Source organism: Sciurus carolinensis, chromosome 4, assembly GCF_902686445.1.
Source record: "Sciurus carolinensis chromosome 4, mSciCar1.2, whole genome shotgun sequence".
NCBI classification, from domain to species: Eukaryota; Metazoa; Chordata; class Mammalia; order Rodentia; family Sciuridae; genus Sciurus; species Sciurus carolinensis.
In genome coordinates, this window is record NC_062216.1 from 173,703,117 (window position 1) to 173,728,399 (window position 25,283).

Genomic DNA, 25,283 nt, shown 5'->3' on the forward strand with positions numbered 1-25,283 from the left:
ACACTCTGACCACCTCAGCAACCCAGTTACCTCCTGCGTCCAGGGACCCTGGGCCATGGAGAAAGGTCACGGCATGTCATGCAGCCGCGGTCACGTGGCCAGGGCTGCCCGTCCACCTTTGACCACAACTGAAGTGACGTACGCAGAGCCCCATGGGTTCTTTGCCCACTGTGATCCTCAACAAGTGGAAGCAGGTGCTGCTCCAGCCCCGCACAGCGTGGGCGCCATGAGGGTCAGGTGCCCGACCCTGGGCGGGCGAGGCCACGTGTGGTGGTGGCTGTGGGTCCCCCTGGCAGGGTGACATGACTGCAGGTGGCAGGTGGTGGTGAACACAGGTGGAAGAAGGAGCAGGTTACCCAGTGACCGGGAGACGTCTGGACAGAGGCAGTGGCCAGGTAGCCTCCTGGAGGCCCGGAGGTCTGGCGCCTCCTGTGAGGAGCAGTGAGAGCCAAGGATGGTCCCGGCGCTCCTGGTCCCTCCACTGGGCCTGGTGGTCCCTGCTCCCCAGGGCTGCTTTGCGTTCTACCGGCCACGTGGGAACCCCATTGTGCACTTGGATCCTAGCTTCTGCCTCCGGATCTGCCCCGAGCCTGCTGTGGGGAGGGCTGGTGGTGCGTGGCTGAGTCCTGCTCCCCATGCGGCCGCCACAGCCTGAGCAGGCTTCCCAGGGTGGTGCCTGACTGAGCTGAACTCTCAGGAGCTCTGTGAGCTGGCTGTCCATCAACATCAAAGTAGGCAACTTAAATTTAGATAAGATCAAAAGCAAGCAAGGTGTGGAACACCCGAGACGCCTTTCTGTGTCATGTCAACTCTGTCTGCTGTGGCACGCGCTCCCACTTTGTTCAGGTCCCTATGCTGTGGACGTATAGGGCGCACAGCGAAGGCCCCTGGCCAGGGCACTCCCTTTTGTCGAGCACCCAGACTTGGAAGGCGATGGGGATGATGTGAGTGTGTAGTGGGGTGCAGGTGGGGAGGCCAGGCGGGCGTGGAGCGCAGAGCGTATAACATCCGGGTCTCCCCCCTGCCCAGCCTGCAGGACCAGGTGCACCCTGGCGGGGAGGTGGCTGCTGGGCACCAGCAGGTGTGAACCAGCGCCCAACAGTGGCCAGGGCAGAGGGTGGGCTAAGGGCCAGTCCATAGGCCACAGGGCCTCTGGGATCAGACTGGCCTGGGAGACAGGCTGGCCGGCGGGAGCTGTGTGCATGTTGACTTGGGTGCTGGGCCTGTCCCGTGGGCCATTGGGGGCACAGGTGGGTGTGGGAACACGGGTTTTGGACAGTACCGGCCCGCGTCCTGCTGCTCCCTGGTCCTCTTGTTCACCTTGCAGAGCCACAGACTCTGCCAGTTGCTTGGTCCTCATGCCCTCTCTGGCTGTCCCAGTTGACTGTCCTTCTAGGGGTCTAACTGTGATCCCAGGCCTCTCTGACCTTGAGCTTTAGGGCCACCTTCTCCAGAGGACCTCGACTTGGAAGAGGGCCAAGCAGTTGGGTCTTGCTGGCATCCGTGAGCCCCAGGCATGTTTAGGAGAGCAAACTGGTGCCTGTGGGCGTTTTCTAGGATCAGCGGGCGAGGTACCCGTGGCGAGGGCTGTGTGGCTGGAGGGCGCGGGTCCAGAACTGAGGTCAGCCGTGGTGGGACGTGGTGTGGCAGGGCCAGACTCAGGCAGGCTCTGGGGACGAGTGACCTTTGTTTTCAGTCCTGGCTCGGGAAGGGAAGCAAAGCCCGTGGTTTCCAAGCCCGGACCCCAGACACTGCCTCCTTTGTGTGGGAAGCCGTTCAGCGGGTCCAGTGCTGCGTGCCTTTGTGCTCCTCTGATGGTGCTGGGAACCTGGCAGGGTGCCGCCTGAGCTGGGGCAGGCTGGCCACTGAGCTCCCACCTCCCCGGCCGGCCCACTGCAGTGTCCTGGAGGCCCGGCAGCAGGCACCCCTCCCTGGGCCTGTGGTGTCGAGCGGGTGACAGGCATGAGGTCCCTGGGAGCACGTCCGCATGGCCGCAGCTAAGGAGGGTTCCAGGCTTCCAGATGAAGGTACGGGGTGGTGGCCTGGGGCGGGTGGACCCTGCTCAGAGGAGCTGCTGTTCCCTGTGGGCAGCAGGCGTCAACCCTGAAAGAAAGGCACACTCCCCTCCAGGCCGGTCGGTCAGATCCCGGTGCAGCCCAGGGAGGGGTCTGAGGAGGGAGGAGACGGGGCGGGGGCCACCCGAGAGTCCAGTGGCACCCAAGGAGCCAGCAAGGGAAGGAACTGGTTCCCTCAGGTAGCATTTGGCGTCAGTGCCCAAGTGGAGCTTGGCGGGACAGGAGGAGGGGAGGCCGGGTGGGCCTGCGAGGGCATGGGGAGGCCAGTGGGTGAGGGACGTTGCTTCCTCCCAGGGACTCTGGGGCTGTGGGCAGCTGGGTGGGGGAGGGCAGTGCAGGACACAGGGCAGCCACCACAGATGCAGCTGTGTGCTTGGGAGTGGGTCATGGCCGGTGTCGGGACGAGGTCGTCTGGTGTGGGTGGGACACTGGTGCCCGGCACAGGGGTGCTGATGTGGCTGTGGGGTCGTCTCTCCCTGGGGGGCGAGGGGCCCTGTGCTGGACCAGGCGTGGGCGGAAGCACAGCCTGGACCCGTCCCTGGTTGGCGGCCTGGACTCGGGCCTTCTAGACTGCAGCGTGAGGAGTCCATCCTTTTGAGGAGCCTGAGGGATTTGGGCTGGGAGGGGTCCGGAGGGCGTCTGCATGTCAGTGTCCCCCCCAGGCCAGGTGTGGGGCTGAGAGACGGCGCAAAGTGGGCGGCAGGCGTGTTTGGCTCGGATGGCAGGAGCGCTTGCCGCCTCTGTCCCCTTCTGCTGCAGCCGCCTCCTTGGCTTGCCCAAGCCAAGTGGGGAGGCAGCCCTGTCCAGTTCCCAGACAAGGGATTTCTAAATGACCCCTGTAGGGTCTGCGGTCACAGGCCTGGGTGGGACGTGGCCTTCAGGGTTTCGGCTTTACGAGGTGAAGCGTTCTGAACGTACGCGACCTTACTGAGCTCTAGAACCCCTGAGGGTGGCCGCGCTGGTAAATGTTACCATCCACGATGGGTTAGAACCGCAGCTCGGGCCTGAGCGCAGCCTGGAGCGCCGGCCTGGGCTGGACCCGGCTCTGCAGGAGGAAAAAGCTGTTAGGACCTCCTCGCTGACATCCCATGGGGCCATTGCCGGCGTCTCCTCCACACCTGTTTGCAGGACGCCACCAGCAGTTTGTATCTGGTAACCTGCTTGTGGTGGGCGGTGGTGTGGGTGACACTCAGGGTCGCCATTTGCCACTGTACCCGAGGGGCCTTTCCACGCCTGAGATGCGTCTTGGGCCAGATGCGGGATTCTCTTTGGGAGGCGGACCCCACGGTCCGGGTCCTGACAGGCAGCCCGGCAAGCATGGCTCTTCTGTGGGGTGGTGTGTTGGGAGGTGGCCTTGTCACGGCCCCAGCTCCCTCAGGCTCTCGTGACAAGGACGGTTGTCCTGTGTGCCACCCCAGCTGCTCCTGGGCTTACCTCACTGTGCATTTTTTCATTTTCTTTTTAGCAAAGGTGTGCTTTTTACATTTGTCCACTTTGTTTCTACTTTGTAATTTCATTTTTCGGGCTCTTAATAGAGACGGTTATTTTCCCCCTAGGAATTTGCTGAGGACAGAGTTCTCTTCTTTGGCTGGTGTGTTTTTAAGTGTACTGTCCCTCGGTCCCCCGGGATCCTCAGTTCCGGGATATTTGTCCGCATGGCCAGCATGAGCCCCACCCCGAGCTGTGGCCACCCGCTCCACCCCCAGCACTGCCCATGCGTGGGCTCCCCCGGCTCCCAGGGTTCTGTTTCCTTTGTCCTGCACCAGCGTCAGCAGCAAGCTGCCCGTTGTGCCCAGTGGACTGGTCTGCTTGGGAGCAGCCCCGGCCCCTTCCCTGCCAGGTACCTCAACAGCCCTGTGGCTCTGCAAGTTCTGGTACATCCGGGCTGGGTCATGGGGTCCCCACAGTTAACTCTGGCCTGAGCTGTGATGCCAGGGGCCAGGAGGAGCTTAGGCTGGTCAGGGCTGTGGACGGCCTCCCCGTGCAGTGACAGCCCTGCGAGGACTTCCTGCTGCTGCCCCAAACAGGAAGCTCTTCCCACCTCTGTGCTCCATGGAGTCCAGCCTGCGCACGCTCAGCCCTCTCTCCCGTGTGGAAACCGCCTGTTTAGCTGGCCCGGGCCCAGGGTCAGGCCCTCAGTGTGTGTCATCTCGAGTTCCCAGAACACTTCTGCCTTGTCAGGATCATTCCTCTCTCAGAAGGAAAACCTGGGCTCAGAGGTGGCGAGCAGCGGGACAGGCTGGGAGCCCAAGTGTCAGAGCCCTGCGCTCCTGGGGGACACAGGGCCTCTTGCTGCAGTCGGGGCCAGAGCAGCCTGTGGGCCTGAACCCCAGCACTGGCCCTGGAGCTGGTGACTGGCCTGGGATTAGAGCTGAGGAGGCTTCCCTGCCTGGCCAGCCCTGCTGCAGGCCTGGGAGTGAGGCTGGCTGGATGCTGGGGAAGAATAGTCACCCTGCTGCCCCTGGGGTTGCCTTGGCTTCCTGGTTCTGTTGGGCCAGAGGTGTGGACTTACACATGTCCTTCATGTGGCCTAGCAGGCGCTGTGACATGCACTAGGCTTCTGCCAGCCCTGTGTCTGAGGGCCAAGGGGACTCCTGGCCCAGCCGGCTCCTGACCCGGCCTCCTCTGGGAGGGCTTCTCTAAGGAGGTAGGACCCGAGCCGAGTCTCCAAGTGGGCATGGCTGGAGGAGGAAGGTTCAGGCGGAGGAGAGACTTGGGCAGCGTCTGCTGCAGCCGTAGATCCACCCTGTTCTTGATGGTTCTTAGAATTTTGGAGAGAGGTCAGCCCTCCTGCTCTCTCAGTGCCGAGTCCTCGCCTTGCCCTTGAGTCTGGGGGCTACTGTGTGGGCCAGGCTGGCTCATCTGGACAGGAACGTTCCCTGGCTTTCCTTCTGCCCTGCTCAGGCCAGGGGTCCTTGCTGTGCTAGAGGTGGCCAGAGGTGCTCAGCTGTCAACTGGGCTGGCCTGGGTGGGTGATGGGCCACCCATCCTGCTGGGAGCAAGGTGGGGGTCTGCAGGTTGGACCGTCTACTCGGGGACAGGGGCTTCTTGAGAGCCCAGGGCACAGGGGGTTGGAAGGTGGTGAGCAGGTGTGACCATGCCCCCTCTCTTCCAGGGAGCCCGCCCGTCATGTCCAGGTGAGGCAGAGGCACTCGGTGCTGAACATGCTCAGGAGGCTGGACAAAATCAGGTTCAGAGGTCACAAGAGAGAGGACTTCCTTGACCTAGCAGAGTCTCCAAATGCCTCAGACACCGAGTGTGGAGATGAGCTCCCCCTGAAGATACCGCGGACCTCGCCCCGCGACAGTGAGGAGCTCAGGGATCCTGTGAGTACGCTGGCCCTGAGCGTCCTTGTGGGTTCCTGGGAGCGGGCTGGGTTGTCTCCGTCCTCAGGTGGCTGAGGGTGGCTGTGCGCAGACTCCCATCCTGCCCTGGCAGCTAGAGACGGAAGCCCAGCCTGATTCCCCAGTGCACGACTTGCTGCCCCCACTGCTGCCCTGTGGGCCACACAGGGCCGGGGCTTGGCCTGGGTCACTGTCCTGCACCAAGGTTTGTCCCGCAGCTGGGCTTCTTGCTTCCTTGTTGACTTTCCGGGTGGTGGGCACACATCTCATGCTGAGCTTCCGCCTGGCCCCTGGGTGCAGCCATGTGGGCAGGGCAGGGCCCCTCTGGAAGCTGCTGGTGCCTGGCTGGACTGCCTGGCCATGCCAGGGTGTGTCACCGACCCCTACCGCCATCTGGTCCCTTGTCCGCCTCTGCACTTGCCCAGTCATGGGGTGCCCTTCATCGGGCAGCAGGTAGCCCCTGAGCGCCTCAGCTGGGCCTGTGGCTGGGGTGGGAACAGCGCTGCGTCGCTCTGCCCTCCAGGAGCTTGTGTTTCATGGGGTGGGGTGAGCGCTCTGGGGCTTCTTCTCTCCCCCGCCACTGTGGAGCCCGCCTCGGCCTGAGTCCTCCCGTCAGCCCAGAGACAGCTGTGGACGCCCCAGATGTACACAATCTGGTGTGTTTTTCTTCCAGCCCTGAGCCTGGGTTCCTTTCCAGATGTGGCGGGTGATCTCCGCCTTCCCTGGCTCCTTGTATTATTAATGCTTCATAATAGGACGGTGACAGTGCATTGCTCCTGGACAGGATTAATAATTTACCGGCACCGCCTCCCGAGAGCCTGGCTGCCCGCCTGTGCTGCCTGTCCTGGGAGTGTGATGCTGTCCCCAGCCTTCAGAGGCCGTGGTTGGTCCTCTGGGTTTTGGATGGGGGTGGCCTGGCCCTGGCTTGATTCATCGCGGTGCGCAGGGGGGTGTCACAGTGCAGTGGGGGTGCATCCTGTCTGACGGAGTTGTCTTGTCTCGCGCTGGCACGGAGGGCCGTGGCCACGATTTTGGACTGGTAGCCTTTGACTAAGCACCTCAGGAATAAGAATCTGTCCCCCTGAGTTTGTGCTTCTGAGTTCAGTGGGGAGGGGAGACAGGGACCCCACATGGAAGCTGAAGCTGGGCCAGTCCGTCCATCCACCTATCTGTCCGGCCAGGGCTGTGACAGCTGCCTTGCCCCAGGTATGGTCTAGACAGAGGCCTGGACTGCACCTGGCCTGCCAGCTGGGGGTGTGTGCACTGGGGTGAGTGTGAGGCAGCGTCGGAAGAGACGGTGGCCTGGGGTCTCCAGGGCCTGCCACCCTGCGCTTGGCTGCGCCCTGAGGCTGTGGGCAGGCATCAGTGTAACTGCACACCGGGCCCGCAGGCCACGGCACAGTCACCGCAGAGCAGTGAGCCCGCCCAGCCAAGCGCCTTCTCCCTCAGGTGGTCTCTGCATGTGGCCCCTGGGCCGCCAGAGGCTCTGAGGTTGTGATCAGCATGGGGCCACGTGCAGGCAGGAAGCCTCCAGCCGGCCGTGCTTCCGTGTTGGTGATGGTGGGCTTCAGGCATGGGTGGCGCTGGGGTGGGAGCTGTGCCCCTGGACCATGCTTCAGCCACTGTGCTGGACCAGGGTTCTGGCCACGGTGGGGAACACCTAGGTGGAGGCCTGGACGGTCCAGCTCGGGCCCTCCCGTGAGCAGAGGAGGAGAGCCCGTGAGCGTGAGTTGTGGCTTTGAGCCCAGGTCCTGCCTTCAGGTACTGCACTGGCCAAGGCCCTTACAGGAAGTAAGGTGGTACGGGGGTGTGGTGGTGGGCGAGTGGGAGGGTCAGGCAGACAGCGGCTGGTCCAGGGGTGTCAGGTGCAGGTCTGGTTTGGGAGCAGGAGGTGAGGATGCAGGAACATGGCCTGGGCAGAGCATCTGGGTTTGGGGGCACTGGGAGTCCCATAGGGGAAGGTCAGTGTTGGGACTGACCATTCTAGATCAGTTAGTTAAAGAGTGGCCTGGAGAATGTGGGTTCCTGGGGCAGCAAAGGGAGGGACACTGCCAGGGCATGGGGCTGGCTGGACGGTGGGTCAGTCACAGGAAAGGCAGGCTGTGGTCTAGACCAGCTCTGACGTGCCAGCCGTTCATGAGGCAGGAAGTGTCCCAGGTGGCATGTTGTTTTGGGAAGGGGCGTGGCACCCGGGGTGTGGCTGGGGGGTGCCAGTGCTGAAGAGGCTTGGGCACAGCCAGACTGTGGGCCTGGGGTCCTCTCCTTGGAGCAGGGGTGCTGGCAGGGAAATCCCCACCCTGAGTTCAACCCTGACAGAGAAGCAGGCCCAGGGGCCTCCAGAGAGACAAGGCCAGGCTGTTTGGCTTTTTTTAAAGATATTTTTTAGTTGTCAATGGATTTTTTATTTTATTTATTTTATGCGGTGCTGAGGATCAAACCCAGGGCCTCACACATGGCAGGCAAGCGCTCTACCACTGAGCCATGACCCCAGCCCTGTTTGGTTTTAATCTGAGACTCTGCCACAGGGTTTTTGTGGTACTGGGGATTGAACTCAGGGGCTCTCTGTCACTGAGCTGTACCCCCAACCCTTTTTATTTTTTATTTTGAGACAGGGTCTCACTAAGTTGCCCAGGCTGGCCTCAGATTTGTGAGCCTCCTGCTGTAGCCTCCAGGTCACTGGGACTACAGTTGTGCTGTGTGCCTGGCAGTGCCCTTACCCTTAAACAGGGGCAGTAACAGCATCTGCCTCCTGGGTTCTGCTTTTAAGAATGAGGTGAGAAAATGCAGAGATGTGTCTGGCCAGCCTCTTGCTTGTTGTTAGCATTCAGGTAGTTTAACTGTTAATGACCGTGAAATATTAATTCAGAACTCCCCAGTTTTGGGCTCCCTTTGGGAAGCCTCATTCCTGAGGTCATGCTCCCAAGGGCCTGGGGTGGGCGTGCCGTGGTGGCTTGGCCAGGCCTGGGGTCACCTTGCTTTGCCCTTCTTGAGGGTGACGGGAATTCGCACAGGTGCTTTCTGGCGTGCCTCAACCTGAGCCGGAGTCTGGCCACCCTCAGCGGGAGTGCTAGGCGGGGGTCTCCATGTGCATCCTCCCGAGGGCCGCTGTGGGCTTCTTCCTGTGGGCTGTGCAGCCGGTCCTCACGCCCACCCAGGTTCCCGCGTGCCCTCCCCCAGCCTGGTGCCTGCAGGCTCCTCTCTGCTAACCGGTGGGCAGCAGTGGCAACTCCGAGCAGCTTCAACGCGCATGGCTTGTCAGGAGGGCTGTGGGCCATCTCTGCACGCAGTCTGGCTTCTTTCATTTTATTTTATTCTGATAAAATAAAGTGGCAAATGTGGTAAAACACATGACATAAAATTTGTCACTTTCATATTGGGTCACAGCTCAGTGGCCTGAAGCCAGTACGACGCTCACTCTTCTCTGCCCTCCCACCAGACAGCCCCGCTCCCCTCCCTCCCGGCTCTCCATGCTACCTTCTGTCTGGACGGTGCTCAGGGACATCGGTCCTTCTGCAGGACGTTTCCCCTGCAGGGTCCTCTGGGTCCCTCCATGCCCTGGCAGGGTAGGCTCCACCCCGCCTCCTGGGAATCTGTGTTCCGTGTGCTCCCGTTAAGAGGGAGCCTGGGTGGAGGCCCAGGAGGTGGGTGGGCGTGAAGACCCAGGGTGGGTCGTGCCTGGGGCAGTGCCAGCCCTGTGAGGGGATGAGGAGAAAGTGGGCTCCGGAGTCCACAGAGCTGGGGGCAGGCCAGGGCAGCCCCGCCCATGAGGAGGCAGAGGGGCAAATCGAAGGGTCCCCAGAAGGTCCCGTGCCCCCCTTGTGCTGGGGCACCTCCCAGCTTCCTTGTCCCCTACCCAGAGAGCTGCGAGGATGGCCTCTTCGGTTCAAAAAATAGCTCTAGGAAACAGAAGAATGGAGGAGTGCCCTCCCCCCGCCTGCGGGGCTGTGCCAGCTGCCCTGTCCTCTGTGCCCCGTCCAGGCTCCTGGCTCCATCAGGGTTGCTCCTCTTACGTCTGAGAAGGGCCGGCTGGGGGCCCCACGGGGCTTGCAGAGGGGTCAGGCCCCAGCATTTCAGAGCAGCACCCAGGGGTCTTGTCATCCTATTGGGGGCCCTGACCAGCTGGTCAGCTCCCCCAGAACCTTCCTTACTGCCCCTGGTGCCCAGGGGAATCCCAGCTAAACTGTTACTCCTTCTGAACTAAGGCTGCCAGAGTCCTCAGGACTGGGCAGCACCCAAGGCCCAAGCAGGCCTTCCTGGGCCCAGGTGCCAGGGACACCCATCGAGGGCCATGGAGTGGCATGCTTGAGTGTGACCAGTGGGCTGCGGGCACGGCTGGCTTTGGTGGAGGTTGCTGGGTGTAGCAGCAACCTCGGGGCGGAGGCAGGGCTGAGGCAGGTCAGGGGCCAAGGAGGGCAGAGCTGGCCTCCCCACGGCCTCCCATCTGCTCTGTGCCTGGCATGTGACCATGCCATGCCCTTTGAGGCACACTGGTTGGCAGGGTGCACCTCCAGCTTCCTTGCCCCTCAGTCGCCTGGAACCGGCCCTACCGGGCAGCGTGCTAAAAACAGGGTGGCATCACCAGCTGGTTTGCTTGGCTGTCCCGGAAACGTGACTTGGGCCTTAGGCCCCAGGAAGCCAGGGTGGGACCAACCCCGTCCAGTCTGCCTGCCGGCCTTGCTGCTGGAGGGACAGCGCCTGCGTCCAGGCTGTTGGGGGTGCTGGTTTGCTACTCTGTAGGCTGGCAGCTCCTTTCTGAGGCTGTCACCCCCGTTGGACAGATCAGGAAGCCGAGGCCCTGGTGTTTGTCACAGCAGAGCCCAGCTGCCCCAGGCACAGGCCCCAGGGGCCCGGCTTAGCCACAGCTTGCTCCCTCCCAGCCTGACCCCCACCCTTTGTCCGCACTCCTCCTCTCCCTAGAAGCCTTCACCTGTCTCCTGGTCACAGGTGAGCACTGATTTGGGGCACTGGGACATTTCCTGGGGGAACAGTCACTTCAAGGGCAGTTTGCTCCTTCCTCCCTGGGGAGCCCCCAGTAGTAAGGCTGGACTGGGGGGCGTGGATGCACATCCTGGCCTTGGCCCCGGTTACCCGCTGACTCTGCCTCGTGGCCTTCCTCTCTCCTGGGTGGGCGTGGGTTAGGCCCCGTGGGCTGAGCGCACAGGGCTGTGCCCACTTGCAGAGCTGGCCGACGTCCCCACCTTCCGCAGCCTCTCGCGGGCCTGGGGTCCTTGCTGTCGACTGCAGTCCCCAGGAGGTACGGTCCAGGCCACTGGCAAGCCCCACCTCCAGGCAGGTGGGTGGCTGTTTTCTGTGGGGCTGCACCTGGGGATCCTTGCTTCTCATTCCTGAGTCCTCTGGTCTAGAATATTCATAATGATGACCTCACCTCTAGAAGTCCCCCAAGCAGGGTGACCTCTGCGCCCCTGCCCATTCCTGGAACAGCCTCTGCACCGGTCACCTGCGGCAGGGCCTCTGGGCAGTAGGGAGCAGCGGACAGACCCGCTAAGCCCAGTGTGGCGCTCTTTCTGTGTGCAAGGTTTCTTAAACACACAGAGTAAGTGAAACTCGGAGAACTGGCAGGGAGGGGCAAGCCACAGCAGGAGGCGGAGGGAGGGCAGGGCGGAGCTGGAGGAGCTGCTGGGCCGGCTGGGTCACATTTCCATTCAACATTTATCACCGCCTTGTCCTTGAGACTTGCCTTGACACAGGGTTTCAGGGAAGGGGAGATGGAGACAGAGATCAGTGTTCCTGTCCCAGAGCTGGCCTGAGGTGGGGCAGGGAACAGGGTGTGCTTACCTGCTTGGGACAGGCGAGAGGGCAAAGGCAGGAGCCCGGGACCAGCCAGAGTCAGCTCAGGGGCCCCGAGCTGCCCAGGGTCCCTTGGGGTGAGCAGGTTGCATGTGGCTCAGCATCTGTTTGGGGGATTAAAAAGGAGTGGGTTTTTTTGTATTTTGTTTTTGTAATAGAAAATGTCTCAAGCACCCAGCGCGCTGGAAACTTGAACTGAAGGGAGTGTACGTGAAGCCCCCCAGTGTCCTTCACGTACAGCGGTCACTGCCTGCCCTCACCCTCTGGGTGATTCTAGATCAGATGCCAGGCCTTTGGCCCTTCTGCCCGTCTCTAAGGCATGAAGAGTTCGTCTGCATGCTCGGGGCTGAGCAAGGCCATGGCGGGCTCCCGCAGGGGGCAGCGGCCCACCCTGGGCTCGGTGTCTTCTCCAGGCTTTGTGACTTGTCAGGGCTGGCTGTGTGGAGCCACCCGTGGACGGGCGACCTGTGGTTCTGAGCTGATGCCTGCCTGCCTGCCTGCCTGCCTGCCTCGTGAGCTCCCGCGCGCTCTGCCTGGGTGCAGACTGAGGTCTGCCGCACCGTCGCTGGGGCACGGGTTACCTGTCCTTGGGGTCCTTCTGGATCATCTGTCCTCTGGACGGTGTTTTGGGGTGCTGCAGCGCTTGGACTCCCAGCACCCAGAGCCTCTGGTGCCCTGGAGCCCCTTCTTCCTGGCTGTGGCCTGCAGGTGGCAGGTGGCAGGTGGCAGGTGAACTGTGCTGCTCCTGGCCATCCTGTTCAAGCACACGCTCCTTTACCATTGCCCAGCCCTGGAGGTCTGGGGACCAGGTGGGGCAGTCGGTCTGCCGTCACTGGCTGGGCACTCAGGTCAGCAGCAGGATGCGTCCGTGGCAGTGACTGTGTGAGGGTCCGTGTGTCCCAGGCAGGCCTGGCTGTTGATGGGCCTCTCCCTTCCCTGGGAAGGGAGCAGGGTGCAGAGCAGCTGCTTGCTCGGGTGCGTGGCAGGGGGTGGCAGTGGCCGTAGCTGGAGCCTGCCCTCGCCTGCTGGGACAGGACGTGTTCGCCTCAGCCCTCCTGCAGCTGGCGGATGAGGCCCCGGAGTGGACTTCACTCACCCTCGTCCCCCACAGGCCTCGTCCTGCCTGGAGCCCAGCTCTCCGCCTTGCTGCATGTGGTGTCGACGTGGCCCTGGGCCCAACCCCACCGTGAGGGTGACTCCTGGCCAGGCCACAGCCCAGCTCCCGGGTTTCTTCCTCTGCTGCTGAGACCAGTGTCAGGACCATCTGGAGACTGGGCACCTTGCTTAGAGTTGAGTTTTGGTGTCTTAGAGTTGAGCTTGCGTTGGCTCCGCGGGTGTCCTTGTGGTCCGAGAGACCGAGCTGTGCTGGCATGGACCTTATGGTGCAGGCCTGTCTCCTGGCCTCATGGATCAGGCACATAGGACCCTGTGGGCCTCCGTGCGACCTCGTGTCCAGGAGGCTGTGGCTCCCGTCCCTCGCAGGGCTGCTGCTGCTGGCCTGAGGCCTCGGGCCCTGTGGAATTGACTAGGAGAGGGGCTTCTGTGCAGGGCCCTCTGAGCTCTGGATGTTTTTCTTCCAGGCTGGTCCAGGGACCCTCATCATGGCCTCAGGGGTCCAGGACTTCAACCGGACAGAGTTTGATCGGCTGAATGAAATCAAGGGCCACCTGGAAATCGCCTTACTGGAAAAGCACTTCCTACGTGAGTACCGGCCAGCTCTTGTAGAGAATGGGCCGTTCCAGGGTTGGGGGCTGAGCTGGGGACGTGGTCTTGCTGACGTGTGCCAGGGGCTCTGCCGTGGACGTGGGGCTGGGAACCGGCACGGCCCGCGTGGCTTTTGGGGCTTGGGAGTCCCTGCCTGGCCCTTTGCCTCTGAGCCTGAGGCTTTGTCTATTGCTTCTCCAAGCCTTTCACCTTTGCTCAGTGTGTGGGGTAAGAGAAGCTCTCACGGGGAAGGGATAGAATGTTCCATGAGAACTTGGATCGCTTCAGTCTGGCACGGTGCATTTCTAACGATTCAGAATTTATCCAGGGTTTTGTAGGAGTCGAGTTTTGCATCCTGTGAGTTACAGATTGGGGATGGTTTCCTGGTTTCTTGGCCTGTCCTGGGCAGCCCCTGCTCACTGGGGCCTGGCCTCTGGGGCAGTAAGACTAGAGATCATCTGGAGGGGCCTGCCGGGGTCCTGGCAGCAGAGTCCCTGGTGGCTCACTTTAGATCCTCTCTCCTCACCTCCACATCCCCCAGGTACTACGGGTGAGGTAAGGAAGCAGGGAGCACCACGTCACCCTATGCTGGGTGGAGCCCCTGACTAGTAAGGGCCTGGACCAGGCAGACCAGCCCAGAGCCCATGCACGTGACCCCGCTGAGGGCTCGTGATCACAGATGGCACCATGGCTGAAGCTCTGCCGTTGGGAAGAAAGTGCAGGAAGGAGCAGCCTCAGCCCCGCGTGCCCAGACCTGGGCACTGTGACCTGCGCAGAGTGAGTCCCAGGAAGGCCCACTCTGATGGGCAGCCCTGGGCAGAAGGCAGGGCTTAGGCTGACGGGCAGGTCCCTCCATTCTGGGAGTCCTCATGGCTGCGGTCTCCTCGAGGCTCTGAGCTGCTGGTGCCTGTCCTGGTTCTGTCCTGTGCTGACTGGTCATGGGCTGGTCCGCGGTCTCTCTGTCTCTCCTCTTCCTGGCCCAGGGCCTGCATTGGGAGCCCTCAGTGGATCCGAGAAGATGCAGACATGCTTACACTGATGTCCCAGGGGACCAGGTTCTTTCATTTGTTATATTGTCCTCGGCTCCGCTCTGGAGGACCCTGTGGTGCTGTGCTTCAGGCTCCAGCTGTGAGGCTAGAGGGGACGACCAAGGTGTCCTCTCCTGAGCTCCCACCTGCCATCCTGCAGGAGGGGCCTGGCTTGGGAGATCTGCACACTCACCTGGTGGAAAGGGGCCAGAATCGCACAGGGGGCTCTGTGGGTTCACCTGGCGACTGGCTGGAGCCATTTGTGTGTGTGTGTGTGTGTGTGTGTGCGCAGCCAGGTGCCTGTACGCATGTGAGTTGCTCATCACGGCTGTAGTTACCCACGTGCGTATCCAGCCGTGGTGGACCGTGGTGGTAGTTGGCCCTGTGTGCGTGTGAGTGATGGAGTGTTTGCCCGCACCTTCCTGCCCATATGCCAGCGGCCGCCCTGGGCCTCTAGCCGTGGAGCAAGAGTGGTTCTGAGGCGCTGGTGGCACTGTGGCCGTGTTGTAGAGTGACGCCATTTCCCTGAATCTGAGGTTGCCCTCAAGCCCGCTTGGCTGGAGAGGGGCCGGGTGGTCAGCCCTGTTGGTTACAGTCCTGGGGACCTGCCATCTCTGGCCCTGGCCAGCTCTACTGGGTTGGCACGAACCGTCCTTGCTGTGGAGGTGGCCTCTTCCCTGGCTGAGCTTGTCACAGTGCCTTTGTGTGGGCCAGAACTGTCCGGCGTCGGCTGTTTCATGGGGCTGGATAAACCTGCGTGGCCCTCAGTGAAGGGAGTGGGCCTGTGGGAGCATCCACAGGGGGCTTGTGGGGCAGAGTGTCCAGGAGAAGCCATCCAGGGAGGGTCCACAGGACGCTGTCTGCTCCCATTCACATTCACTTTGAGGCAGGTCAGGATGAAGTTGGAGAATGGAATGGCCCAGGGTTGTGCTTTGGGGCTGCCCGGGTCTGAGGAAGAGTGCAAAAGAGGCTGCCCACCACCAGACGTCGTCCTTGCGTCCCAGGACTGCTCTCAGGTTCTGCCCTCAGTGCTGCCTAAGAAGTTGATTGTACTACTGGGTGGCTCTTGAAGAGGCAGTTGGAGTTCCACCTGAGCCGTGGGCTGGCTCCTTATGGAGAGATTCCAAACGCGCACCGTTTGAGCAGATGCCTCAGCACTGTGGGTCTGTGCCCACCGTCGGCTGGGGAGGGGTGATTCCCGGCAGCCTGGCGCCCTCCACCCTCCTCCCGGGTGCTTGGGACCCATCCCAGCCAGCACCTGCTGTCTCATCTGTGGCAGCAGGTAGCCCGGCGTGTTCTAGACACGCCCTGGGCCCAGCGCGCGACCAGGAGCAGCTTCGCTTCCCTGTGTCCGGGTTGGTTCTGTGATATTTGGCCCCCGCGCTGGCCGCGCCAGGCACTTCTGTTCTTGCTCCACTCGTCGGCCAGCACGATTCTGAGCACACACTGCTTTGTGTCTTCCGGTGGCCCAAGGTTCTCCTGGGAAAGGCAGGGTCCTGCGTGACTCTCCCCCTCCGTTTTCCAGGTGTGAAAGAATGAGCTCGTCCTCCCCGAGACCAGCGGGGGTGGTGGGCTCCTGCGTGGCCTTATCCTGAGGTCACCGCTCTGGGCACGTCGGGCTTGTTCACCACGAGCTTGCCTGAGGGGGCCTGGTCAGTGGCTTGTGGCCTCTTCACCATGTAGCAGAATGACTCCAGGCTCAGTGCAGACGTCCCCTGTCCGGTCCTGGAACTGACCGCCTTTTAGTTGGCCCTCATTCATTGGTGGAAAGGCACTTAGGGACGAGGGATCCCAGGATGTGCGCTGCAGCCTGTTGGTCATGGTGTCGGGACCTCCTCGGTGGGCACGGCCAGGGCATCGTGAATCCACGCAGCTAGTCCAGTGGGAACCCACTTCCAGGACCCCTGGGTGTCTGTTCACCTCATCAGATTCTTACTGGGTCTCTCTTGTGCCAGAAATCCTGGTTCTCAGAGAGCGACACCACATGGCTCCCTAGTTTTATCCCACAATAATATGCACACACTTCAGAATAAAACGCCAGCGCTGCCTGGCCAGCGTAGGTGCTGAGCCAGCTGGTATTTGCTCCTAGGCCTTTGGCTCTCGGGCTGCTCCTCCGCAGAGGTATGAAGTACTCTGGTTGAAAGTCGCTCGCCCTGGGCGAGTTAGCAAGTTAGCACAGCGCTGGCTTCCTTGTTTCTTATCTCTTTAGGTTTTTAGAGATTGCCTTTGTTTTCTTGTAACTTTTAATTTTGACACAATTTCAATTTCAGATTTATAGAAAAGTTACAGAAATAGTACAAATGATCCCTATGTGTTCTTCATCCAGTCATTCCTCAAAGGTTAGCATTTTATCCCATTTGTCTTATCTCATTTATCTGCCTGTCCGCTGCAGACCCATCTGTCCATCCATCCATGTATGTGTGCATACATACACCCATCCAAGCCTCCATTCATCTGTCCATCCATCCGTTCAATAATTCAGTCATCCATCCATCCATCCATCCATCCATCCATCCATCCACCCATCCACCCATCCTTCCATCCCTCTACCCGCTTGCCTACCTATCCATCCATCCATTCATCCATCCATCCATTCCTTTACTACTTGCCCACCTATTCATCCATCCATCCATCCACCCATCCATCCATTCCTCTACCCACTTGCCCACCCACTCATTTGTCAATTCATCCATTTCTCCACCTACTTGCCCACCCACCTCCATTCATCCATTCACACTTGCACACCTACCCACCCATCCATTTTTCTACCCACTTGCTCACCTACCCATCCATCCATCCATCCATTCCTCTACCCACTTGCCCATCCATCTGTCCATCCATCCATCCATTCCTCCACCCACTTGCCCATCCATCTATCTATCCATTCATCCATCCACCCACTTTTCTACCCATCCATCCATCCATTCCTCCACCACTTGTCCACCTATCCATCCACCCATCCATCCATCCATCCATTCTTCCACCCACTTGTCCATCCATCCATCTATCCATCTGTCCATCCATCCATCCATCCATCCATCCGTCCATCCATCCCTTCACCCACTTGCCCATCCATCTATCCATTCATCCATCCACCCACTTTCCCACCCATCCATTCATTCATCCATCCATTCCTCTACCACTTGACCACCTGTCCATCCATCCATCCATTCCTCTACCCACTTGTCCATCTATCCATCTGTCTATCCATCCATCCATCCATCCATCCATTTCCCTCCATCAGATACTCTGATGTGGTTCTAAAAGCAGGGATGTTCTCTTACCTAACCACAGTTCAGTTATCGGAATCATGAAATTGACAGTGATATGATACTACTGTGTGGAGTGAGACCTTATTCCAGGTCCCCTGGGGATGTTCTGGGTGTGAGTTGTGTTCATTTGTCATGCCTCTTTGGACTCCTTTTCCTTGGACAGTAGCTCAGCCTTTCTCTCTGTTTCCTGGTTTGGTGTTTTCGAGGTGTGCTGGTCAGTTACTTTAGAATGTCCTCCATTTCTGTTTGTGTGCCATTGCCCTGTGGAGAGACTCAGGGTGTGCCGCCTCGTCCAGAGCATTAGAGAAGTGGTGCTATGGCCCCTGATGCCGTCTCACTCCATTGCACGTGGGGTCAAGAGCTTTTTCAAATATTAAGCTCTTGGGGCTGTGGCTGTGGCTCAGTGGTAGAGCGCTTGCCTGGCATGTGTGAGGCACTGGGCTCGATCCTCATATAAATAGATGAATAAAACAAAGGTATGTGTCCATCTACAACTAAAAAAAAATTTTTTTAAAGTTCTTATAGTTGCTAAAACCGTTTGCTGTGGGTACACCTGTGGTCCCAGCTGCTTGGGAGGCTGAGGCAGGAGGATCACTTGAGCCTAGGAGTTCAAGGTCAGCCTGGGCAACATAGTGAGACCCGCCCCCCATCTCAAAAATGACTGAATTAATTTATTTATATGGATCCAAAGTTGGGGTGTATTCAGAGAACTAGACAGCCACCTCCACATCCACTCTCCCTCCCCCATTGATGACCAATTTTTAACTCCTTCCTTCTACTGATATTTGTTTGTTTGTTTGTTTTGGTGCTGAGAATTGAAGCCAGGGGCACTCTTCCACTGACCTACACCCCCAGCCCCTGTTTCTGTTTATTTTAGGACAGTTTTGCTAAGTTACTGAGGGCCTGTTGAATTGCTAAGGCTAGCCTCAAACTTAGGATCCTCCTGTCTCAGCCCCTCAAGTCACTGGGCTCGGCACTTTCCACTGAGTTATTTTCCTCCTCCTTTCTTCCCTCATCATAGTTGAACATTGTAGTCGGGTTCATCCCACAAAGCTGCATGTGCCTGGGATTCCCTTTCGACCCCGCTTCTCTCCCGGCCCCCTTCCTCTACTCCGCTGGCCTTTCTCCCCTCACCTCTGTGTTTGTTTGTTTAATTCCTTAGTCGTAGGCGGGCATGATACCTTTATTGTGCTCCTTGCTGAGGATGGAGCCCAGCGCCTCACACACACTAGGCAGGCGCTCTACCACTGAGCCCCAGCCCCAGGCCCTGTATTTGTTTTTGATTGGTTCTTTCTACGTATACAAGAAGGCGAAAGTCCCTGTGCTGTATTTAGATGTGTGCCCAGCATGGTATTTAAAGTTCATTCCACCTTTCCTCCCCTCCCTGCCCCCTCCTCTCCCTCTCCATCTCCTGCTCCGTTGATCCTCCCTGTATCGCTACCTATCGCCCGGTCCTCCCTCTTCCTTCCCTTGCTGTGCTTTAGTTCGGTGTGTAAGGGAAAACATCCGACCTTGACTTTCCGGGTCTGGCTTATTTCACGCAGCATGCTAGTCTCCACTTCCATCTGTTCACCAGCAAATGCCATGATTTCATTCTTCTTGGCTGAATAGAACTCCATTGTATATGTGAACCACATTTTCTTGATCCGTTCATCCATTGACAGGCATCTGGGCTGACTCCATAACTGGGCTATTGTGAATTGTGCCGCTGTAAACTTTGAAGTGGCTGTGTCACTGTAGTGTGCTGAGTTTAGTTCTTTTGGATAAATACCTAGGAGAATAGCTGGGGCCTATGGTGGCTCCATTTTGAGGAGTCTCCACACTGGTTTCCAGAGTGGTACTAATGTGCAGTCCCACCAAAAATATAGGAGTCTGCCTTTTTCTCTGCCTCCTCACCAGCATTCCTTATGTATACTCTTGATAATCGCCGTTCTGACTGGAGTGAGATCAAGTCGTGGTGCCGTTTGGATCTGCATTTCCCTTTGTTGGCCGCTTGTGTGTCTTCTTTTGGGAAACGTGTTTTTCTTTTGCCCGTTTATTGAGTGGGCTCTTTGTTTTCTTCCACTGGGGTTTTTAATAGAAGCAAAGACGTGTCTTTGTTCTTCTCTTATCCCTTAGGTAACTATAGCACATCCACACTTAGATTATATCCTGGCCGTCACTCCAGAATGATACTGAGATCGTCCCTGGTCGTCTGTAGCAGCGCCAGTGTGACTGGGGTGTGGTTTAACCCTCCTCTTCCCCTCCCTGACTGTCACACAGTCTGCGACCTTGAGTCCTTAAGCCGACCCTGCCCTCCTGGTGCACTGGGGATGGAGTTTCCAAGCAGGGCCGGGACCCAGGCTTCTGGTTCTTGTCCCTGCCACTTGTTAGCGGGCAGTTGAACAGAGTCACCGCTGAGGACCTCAGCTCCCTGTCCATGAGCACCTAAGTGGCCGTGATGTGTTGAAATCCCATTCAGTTATCTTCAGCCCTTTCTCAGAAAGGAGCCCTTACCCTTTGCGGGGGAGAGGAAGTGGCCGAGTGCGCGCGCTCCGTTATTGACTGGACGCAGGCCGCGTTCCCGTGGGAGCATGGCCCCGCTGGGAGGCGGGGTGAGCTGCGCTGGGCTCAGACTCTTGCGTTCCAGCCGCACAGGGCGCGCTGCAGTCTGCTGTCCGTGCCCGCATGTCCTTCACCGACCTCTGGCTGGTGCAGGCTCTGGAAAGTGAGCACACACCGCCTCTGCTCAGAGCAGGGTGGTGTGGCGTTGGATCCGAGGGGCAGGCGCCTCCGGGCCCCTCCAGGCCTCGAGGCTTCCCGCTTGCTGGGCTGTTCTGCCGAGGCCCTGGGGATCCAGGTTCCTTCCTCCTTGTTGACACACAGGCCTGCAGAGGCTCCCCTAGGGTGCCGCACCCCATCTCTGGGCCACTGGTACCCACAGTGAGTGGAGCCCGCCACTGGGAGAGAGGGTGCTTGTGCTCCTGAGCCCCCATGCTGCTGGAGGCTGCCTTGCTGCTGGAGGGTCAGAGGGGCCGGCCCCCACCTGCAGGAGGGCTTCTCCGGGAAACTGGCTGGGAGGAGCAGGTGGGTGGGCCCGCTGCCCCCACAGACTGAAGCACCCTCCCTGGATGGAGCCTTGAGGAGTTCCCGCCGGCTGAGTTTTGGCATGGGCAGCCTGGGTGGTCCGAGTTGAGGAGGACTTGCTCACCATACTCGAAGACAGAAGGGTCTTGGGAGCCAGTGCCATGAGGCCTGCTGGAGCTGGGCCTGCCCAGCTGCGTCTGGACCCGCCCTGCACTCCTGGGCCTGGGGATGGCTCGTGAGGGCCCTGGCCTCTCTTATCTCCTCCTCCCGTTAGTTCAGTGGTGTTGAGCTGAAGAGGTGACCCTCCAGGGACAGAGGATCGGTGACTCTGGTTCTGTCCCCGGGGTGCCTGCAGCGGGCAGCAGATGGGAACCGGCTGGGTTTGCAGGTGAGGACAGATAGCTAAGATGGGACTGGACATCCAGATTCTGTGGAATTGTTTAGGAAGGTAGAAGTCTGGTTGGGGAAGAGCAGGTTGTAAAGGCATCTCAGGGTGGGTGCTTCTATGAGAGAAGAACAAAAAGACATGAGTACTGAAATGAGATTAGTACAAAATAAATGTTGCAGAATCTGGAACATGTCAGTGAATATCATGAAGAAATCAGCCCCTAAGAAAATTAAAAGTTTGCTCCACTGGACACAGGATTTCCTATTTCTGGCGCTGGGACAGGGCTCAGTGGTGAAGCCCTTGCCTGTCATCATTGTAAGAACCCAGAAACCACTCTGGATGTGGGAACTCACATAAGAGAGTTTATTAAGCAGATAGGCAGAGTGTCTCCCTGCAGTGTAAGAGAGAAAATGAGAGGAAAAGAGAGAGAGAGAGAGACAGCACAAGACAGAGAGAGCGCAAGAGAGAGAGAGTGAAAGCCAGGAGGAGAAAGCATGAAAGTGAGGAGGAGAGAGAGAAAATGGCGGGGGAGCCATTCTTAAGCAGTGGAATTCCGCGGGCTAATGGGACCATAACGGACAAGGGGACTCGCAGGCCGACTGGTGAACCAATGACTGGCTAGGATATCCACAGACTGACAAGCCAGGTCGTAAGCTGGGAGGCGGATAAATGACTACAGCGTAAAGGGCGGGGGGGGGGGGGCAGCTTCATATTATATTATATTCCCCCGTTTTTGTTTTTATAAGATCTTTTGTTCTGCAGTTCTCTCTCCCCTTATCTCTCCTTCCTGCCTACTTGACTAGGCCTGGCTTTGCAGGTGAGATGTAAAAAGTAAGAAGCGGATGGGGCAGGGGGAGGGCCAACGTGATTCGGCCAGGCAAGGGCCCAGGGGGCATTAATTAGCAGCTCCTTGCTTGCAGTTCTTGATAAGACCAGGGGAATTTGGTAATCCATGGGCTCGGAAGATCCTTACAATTCCATTCTCCTGAGGCAGTCTCCAACTTCCAGGCTTCCAGAGGCAAATGGCTTTCATGGACTTCATTTTCCCAATTTGACCGATCCCCTATTTCTATACTAACTGCCTGTCCCCAATTCTGGCTTCATTCCCGCCTCTAGTTTTAGGAACTCCTTTGCTATAGGGAAAGGGGGCAACAACCGCTCTGGCTTCTTCGAGCTGGAAGTGGGCAGCGAGGGGCAAGCAGTTTGGAGTTCCCTTTTAGAAATCGGGTCAGTTGAGGGGTCCAAGGTAGAAATCTGGTTGGGGAAGAGCAGGTTGTAAAGGCATCTCAGGGTGGGTGCTTCTATGAGAGAAGAACAAAAAGACATGAGTACTGAAATGAGATTAGTACAAAATAAATGTTGCAGAATCTGGAACATGTCAGTGAATATCATGAAGATGACAGAAGTCAATCTTTCACCAGGAGGTGGAAGAGCTGAGAAGTTGTTCCCATAACAAGGCCTAACAAAGGCTGGAGAGGACAAGGCCTTTATTTGGGGACTTTAACATTGTCCAGGTTATCAGGAATGTAAGCACCACATTTAACTCTTAATGTCATTGATGTCCCCAGAAAATATAGCTAAGCTACTTAATGTCATCTGATTTTTGTAAAATAACCTTTTATTGGTATAACCTGTGTTTAGTAGAGATCTCTATATTTCTGCTCATACTAGCAAACATAGATTAAACCTACCTGTGTAGCTTTGGAAGGTCTGTAGGCCCTAAACTGACTAAAAACTTCTGACTCTGGCAGTTTCTCTTGATAGTTATCAGGCACGTTAGCCTAAGAATTTCTATTTTGTAGCTTCTAGTCTTTATTCTAGTGGGCTAACACAAGTGTACATTTTAAGTTACATTTAACTATGGTTTCTTCTAAATGCCTAAGAATGGCTGTATTTTGGTTTTAACTGTTTTGCTAGGTGTCTAAGATCAAGCTGGTCAAATTGACCTGTTCCTGTCTCTTAAGAGTCCGCTGAGTTCCTACAGGGGTGAACTTGAGTAGCTTCTTAGCTCCTTAGTACCATTCACCAGGTAGGGTCTCCTTGGTGAAGTGGCTTCCCCTGGAAGAACCAGGGATGTCTCCCTTTTTTCTTGACCCTCCTCTGCAACAGGTGCACTAATTGGCTTTTCATCCTCTAGTGGCCTCATCAATCTCTCTGCTCGGGAGGTCGTGTGCCCCAGAGTTGGAAAGCTCCTTAGAGAAGTCCTCTTGTTCCCTGGGTTCAGACTGACTTTGAGGGCAAGATACTGGTTTTTCTTGACCTCTGTATTTAATTTCAATCTCTAAGTTTGATCTTACCCATCCAGCAAGCCAGTCTCACCAGTCATAAAGTAAGAGTGCTGGGCTTTAACTTCAATGTCTATAACTTTACAGTTATTTACCCTTTTATTTAACTGGAGTCTGTATTTGTCCTGGAAGTTACCATTATATACTGTCTGTTCTGTAGGTGATAGCTTATTATCATGTTACCTAGGTTCTGTGTTCTTGAAGCAGTACCTCTGCAAAACAGGTAACAGTTTTACAAAGTGAAATTAGCAAGAGTAAAAATATATTCAGCTTGTATAGTAGCTATCTTGAATTTTTGGCTGAGCTCTATATTCTGTTTGAGATCACAGTAGTTTTACAACAAGAACCAATCTTTTGAATATAACTTTAAAGAAGCTGGAGTCTGGCTTATTTTGGAGCCACTCTTACATGCTGTAAGGTGGCAGGGGAGGCAGAGCCTCATCTCAAGTAAGGTGTGGCTCTTTACAAATCTTAAGTGTTCTAATTCTGATGTTGAGCTTTACTTCTTTCTTAAATGTCATTTTAAGAAGTTTACATATATTGATTCCTGATTCTATATGAACTTTAGTTAACACAATTTAGCATTATATCTAAAACATGAATTAAAGAAAGGCTGAGAGAGCTTTTGACTTTCCTCTTGTGTGACAAAGTGGCAAAATGCTTTCATGTTTCACGATATTAACCTTTAAACAAATCAGGCTCTCACTAACTTTTAGAAATACATTTACATTTAAATTTTTTATCTCAATGTAGAAAGTAGTAAATTTTATATATACCCTATTTTTTAAATTTATTTTTATTGTAAACAAATGGGATACATCTTGTTTCTCTGTTTGTATATGAAGTAAAGGCATACCATAGTGTAATCTTACATTTACATAGGGTAATGGTGTTTGATTCATTCTGTTATTTTTTTCTCCCCCCACCCCTCCCACCCCTCTTTTCCCTCTATACAGTCCCTCCTTCCTCCATTCTTGCCTCCCTCCCACCCCCCATTATGTGTCATCATCTGTTTATCAGCGAAATCATTTGTCCTTTGGTTTTTTGAGATTGGCTTATCTCACTTAGCACGATATTCTCCAGTTTCATCCATTTGCCTGCAAATGCCATAATTTTATTATTCTTTGTGGCTGAGTAATGTTCCATTGTATGTATATACCACAGTTTCTTTATCCATTCATCAGTTGAAGGGCATCTAGGTTGGTTCCACATTCTGACTATTGTGAATTGAGCAGCTATGAACATTGATGTGGCTGCATCACTCTAGTAGGCTGATTTTAAGTCCTTTGGGTATAGGCCAAGGAGTGGGATAGCTGGGTCAAATGGTGGTTCCATTCCAAGTTTTCTAAGGAATCTCCACACTGCTTTCCAGAGTGGCTGCACTAATTTGCAGCCCCACCAGCAATGTATGAGTGTACCTTTTTCCCCACATCCTCGCCAACACCTTTTGTTGCTTGTATTCTTGATAATCGCCATTCTAATTGGGGTGAAATAGAATCTTAGGGTAGTTTTGATTTGCAGTCTCTTATTACTAGAGATGTTGAACATTTTTTCATATATCTGTTGATTGCTTGTAGATATATACCCTATTGATAACAGGTCCTAAAACAACATTAGAAATAAATCCTAATAAAATTTATTCTTTATAAGTTTAAAATTACCATTACAGACAAGTTTAATTTGGAGAATAGCAGCTTGATAAATTTTCTGCTTTAAAGGCTTATATACCTGGAAAATATGAACACATTTAATATACAAAGAATGACCATTCCAAATTTAGTTTTTAAAGAAAAATTTAAACTCTGTAACATAGTACAATTCTCTAACAGTTGTTGCTTAACCATAATTGTATAAGCCCCAACTAAGACTAATTGTTCTTAGTCATAATATTAAGACATAATATTAAGAGTAAATTAGTGTTTTTAAGAAATCTTTGTCATTTTAACATACAGATTAAACTTTGGTTTATATCAGTACATTAGTATTTGACCTTAGGAAAAACCTTAAATAGATTTAACTGATTGTCTCACATACTTGTAACCAACTTACAAACAAAATTGTTACACACAAAATTGTTGAAGTTTGCCCTTTACTTACAAATACTTTCTTAAAAAAAAAAAACAAGATATCAGACAAGTGTACTAACAGTATTTGCCTTCTCTTTCCTGTTGAAGAAAAGTCCTAGAAAAAATTGATGTTAGACATTTTATAAACATTAACATTTTATTGGTTTGATCACTTAGAGACTGGTGGTTAATTTTAAAGACATTTTACTTTTATTAGTTTACTTAATTTAAATTTTAAATCACGTGA

The 25,283-nt window shown here is 56.0% G+C and overlaps 1 protein-coding gene across 3 annotated transcripts in view; it reads left to right on the forward strand.

The window, feature by feature from the left end:
* Gramd4 (GRAM domain containing 4) overlaps positions 1-25,283 on the forward strand; it is an 85,713-nt gene that overhangs the window by 25,940 nt on the left and 34,490 nt on the right. For all 3 annotated transcript variants that reach the window (XM_047550914.1, XM_047550913.1, XM_047550915.1), the window contains exons 2-3: positions 5,191-5,401; positions 12,808-12,928. In XM_047550914.1, the coding sequence (XP_047406870.1) occupies positions 5,191-5,401; positions 12,808-12,928 (332 nt within the window). The remainder of the gene's footprint in view (positions 1-5,190; positions 5,402-12,807; positions 12,929-25,283) is intronic.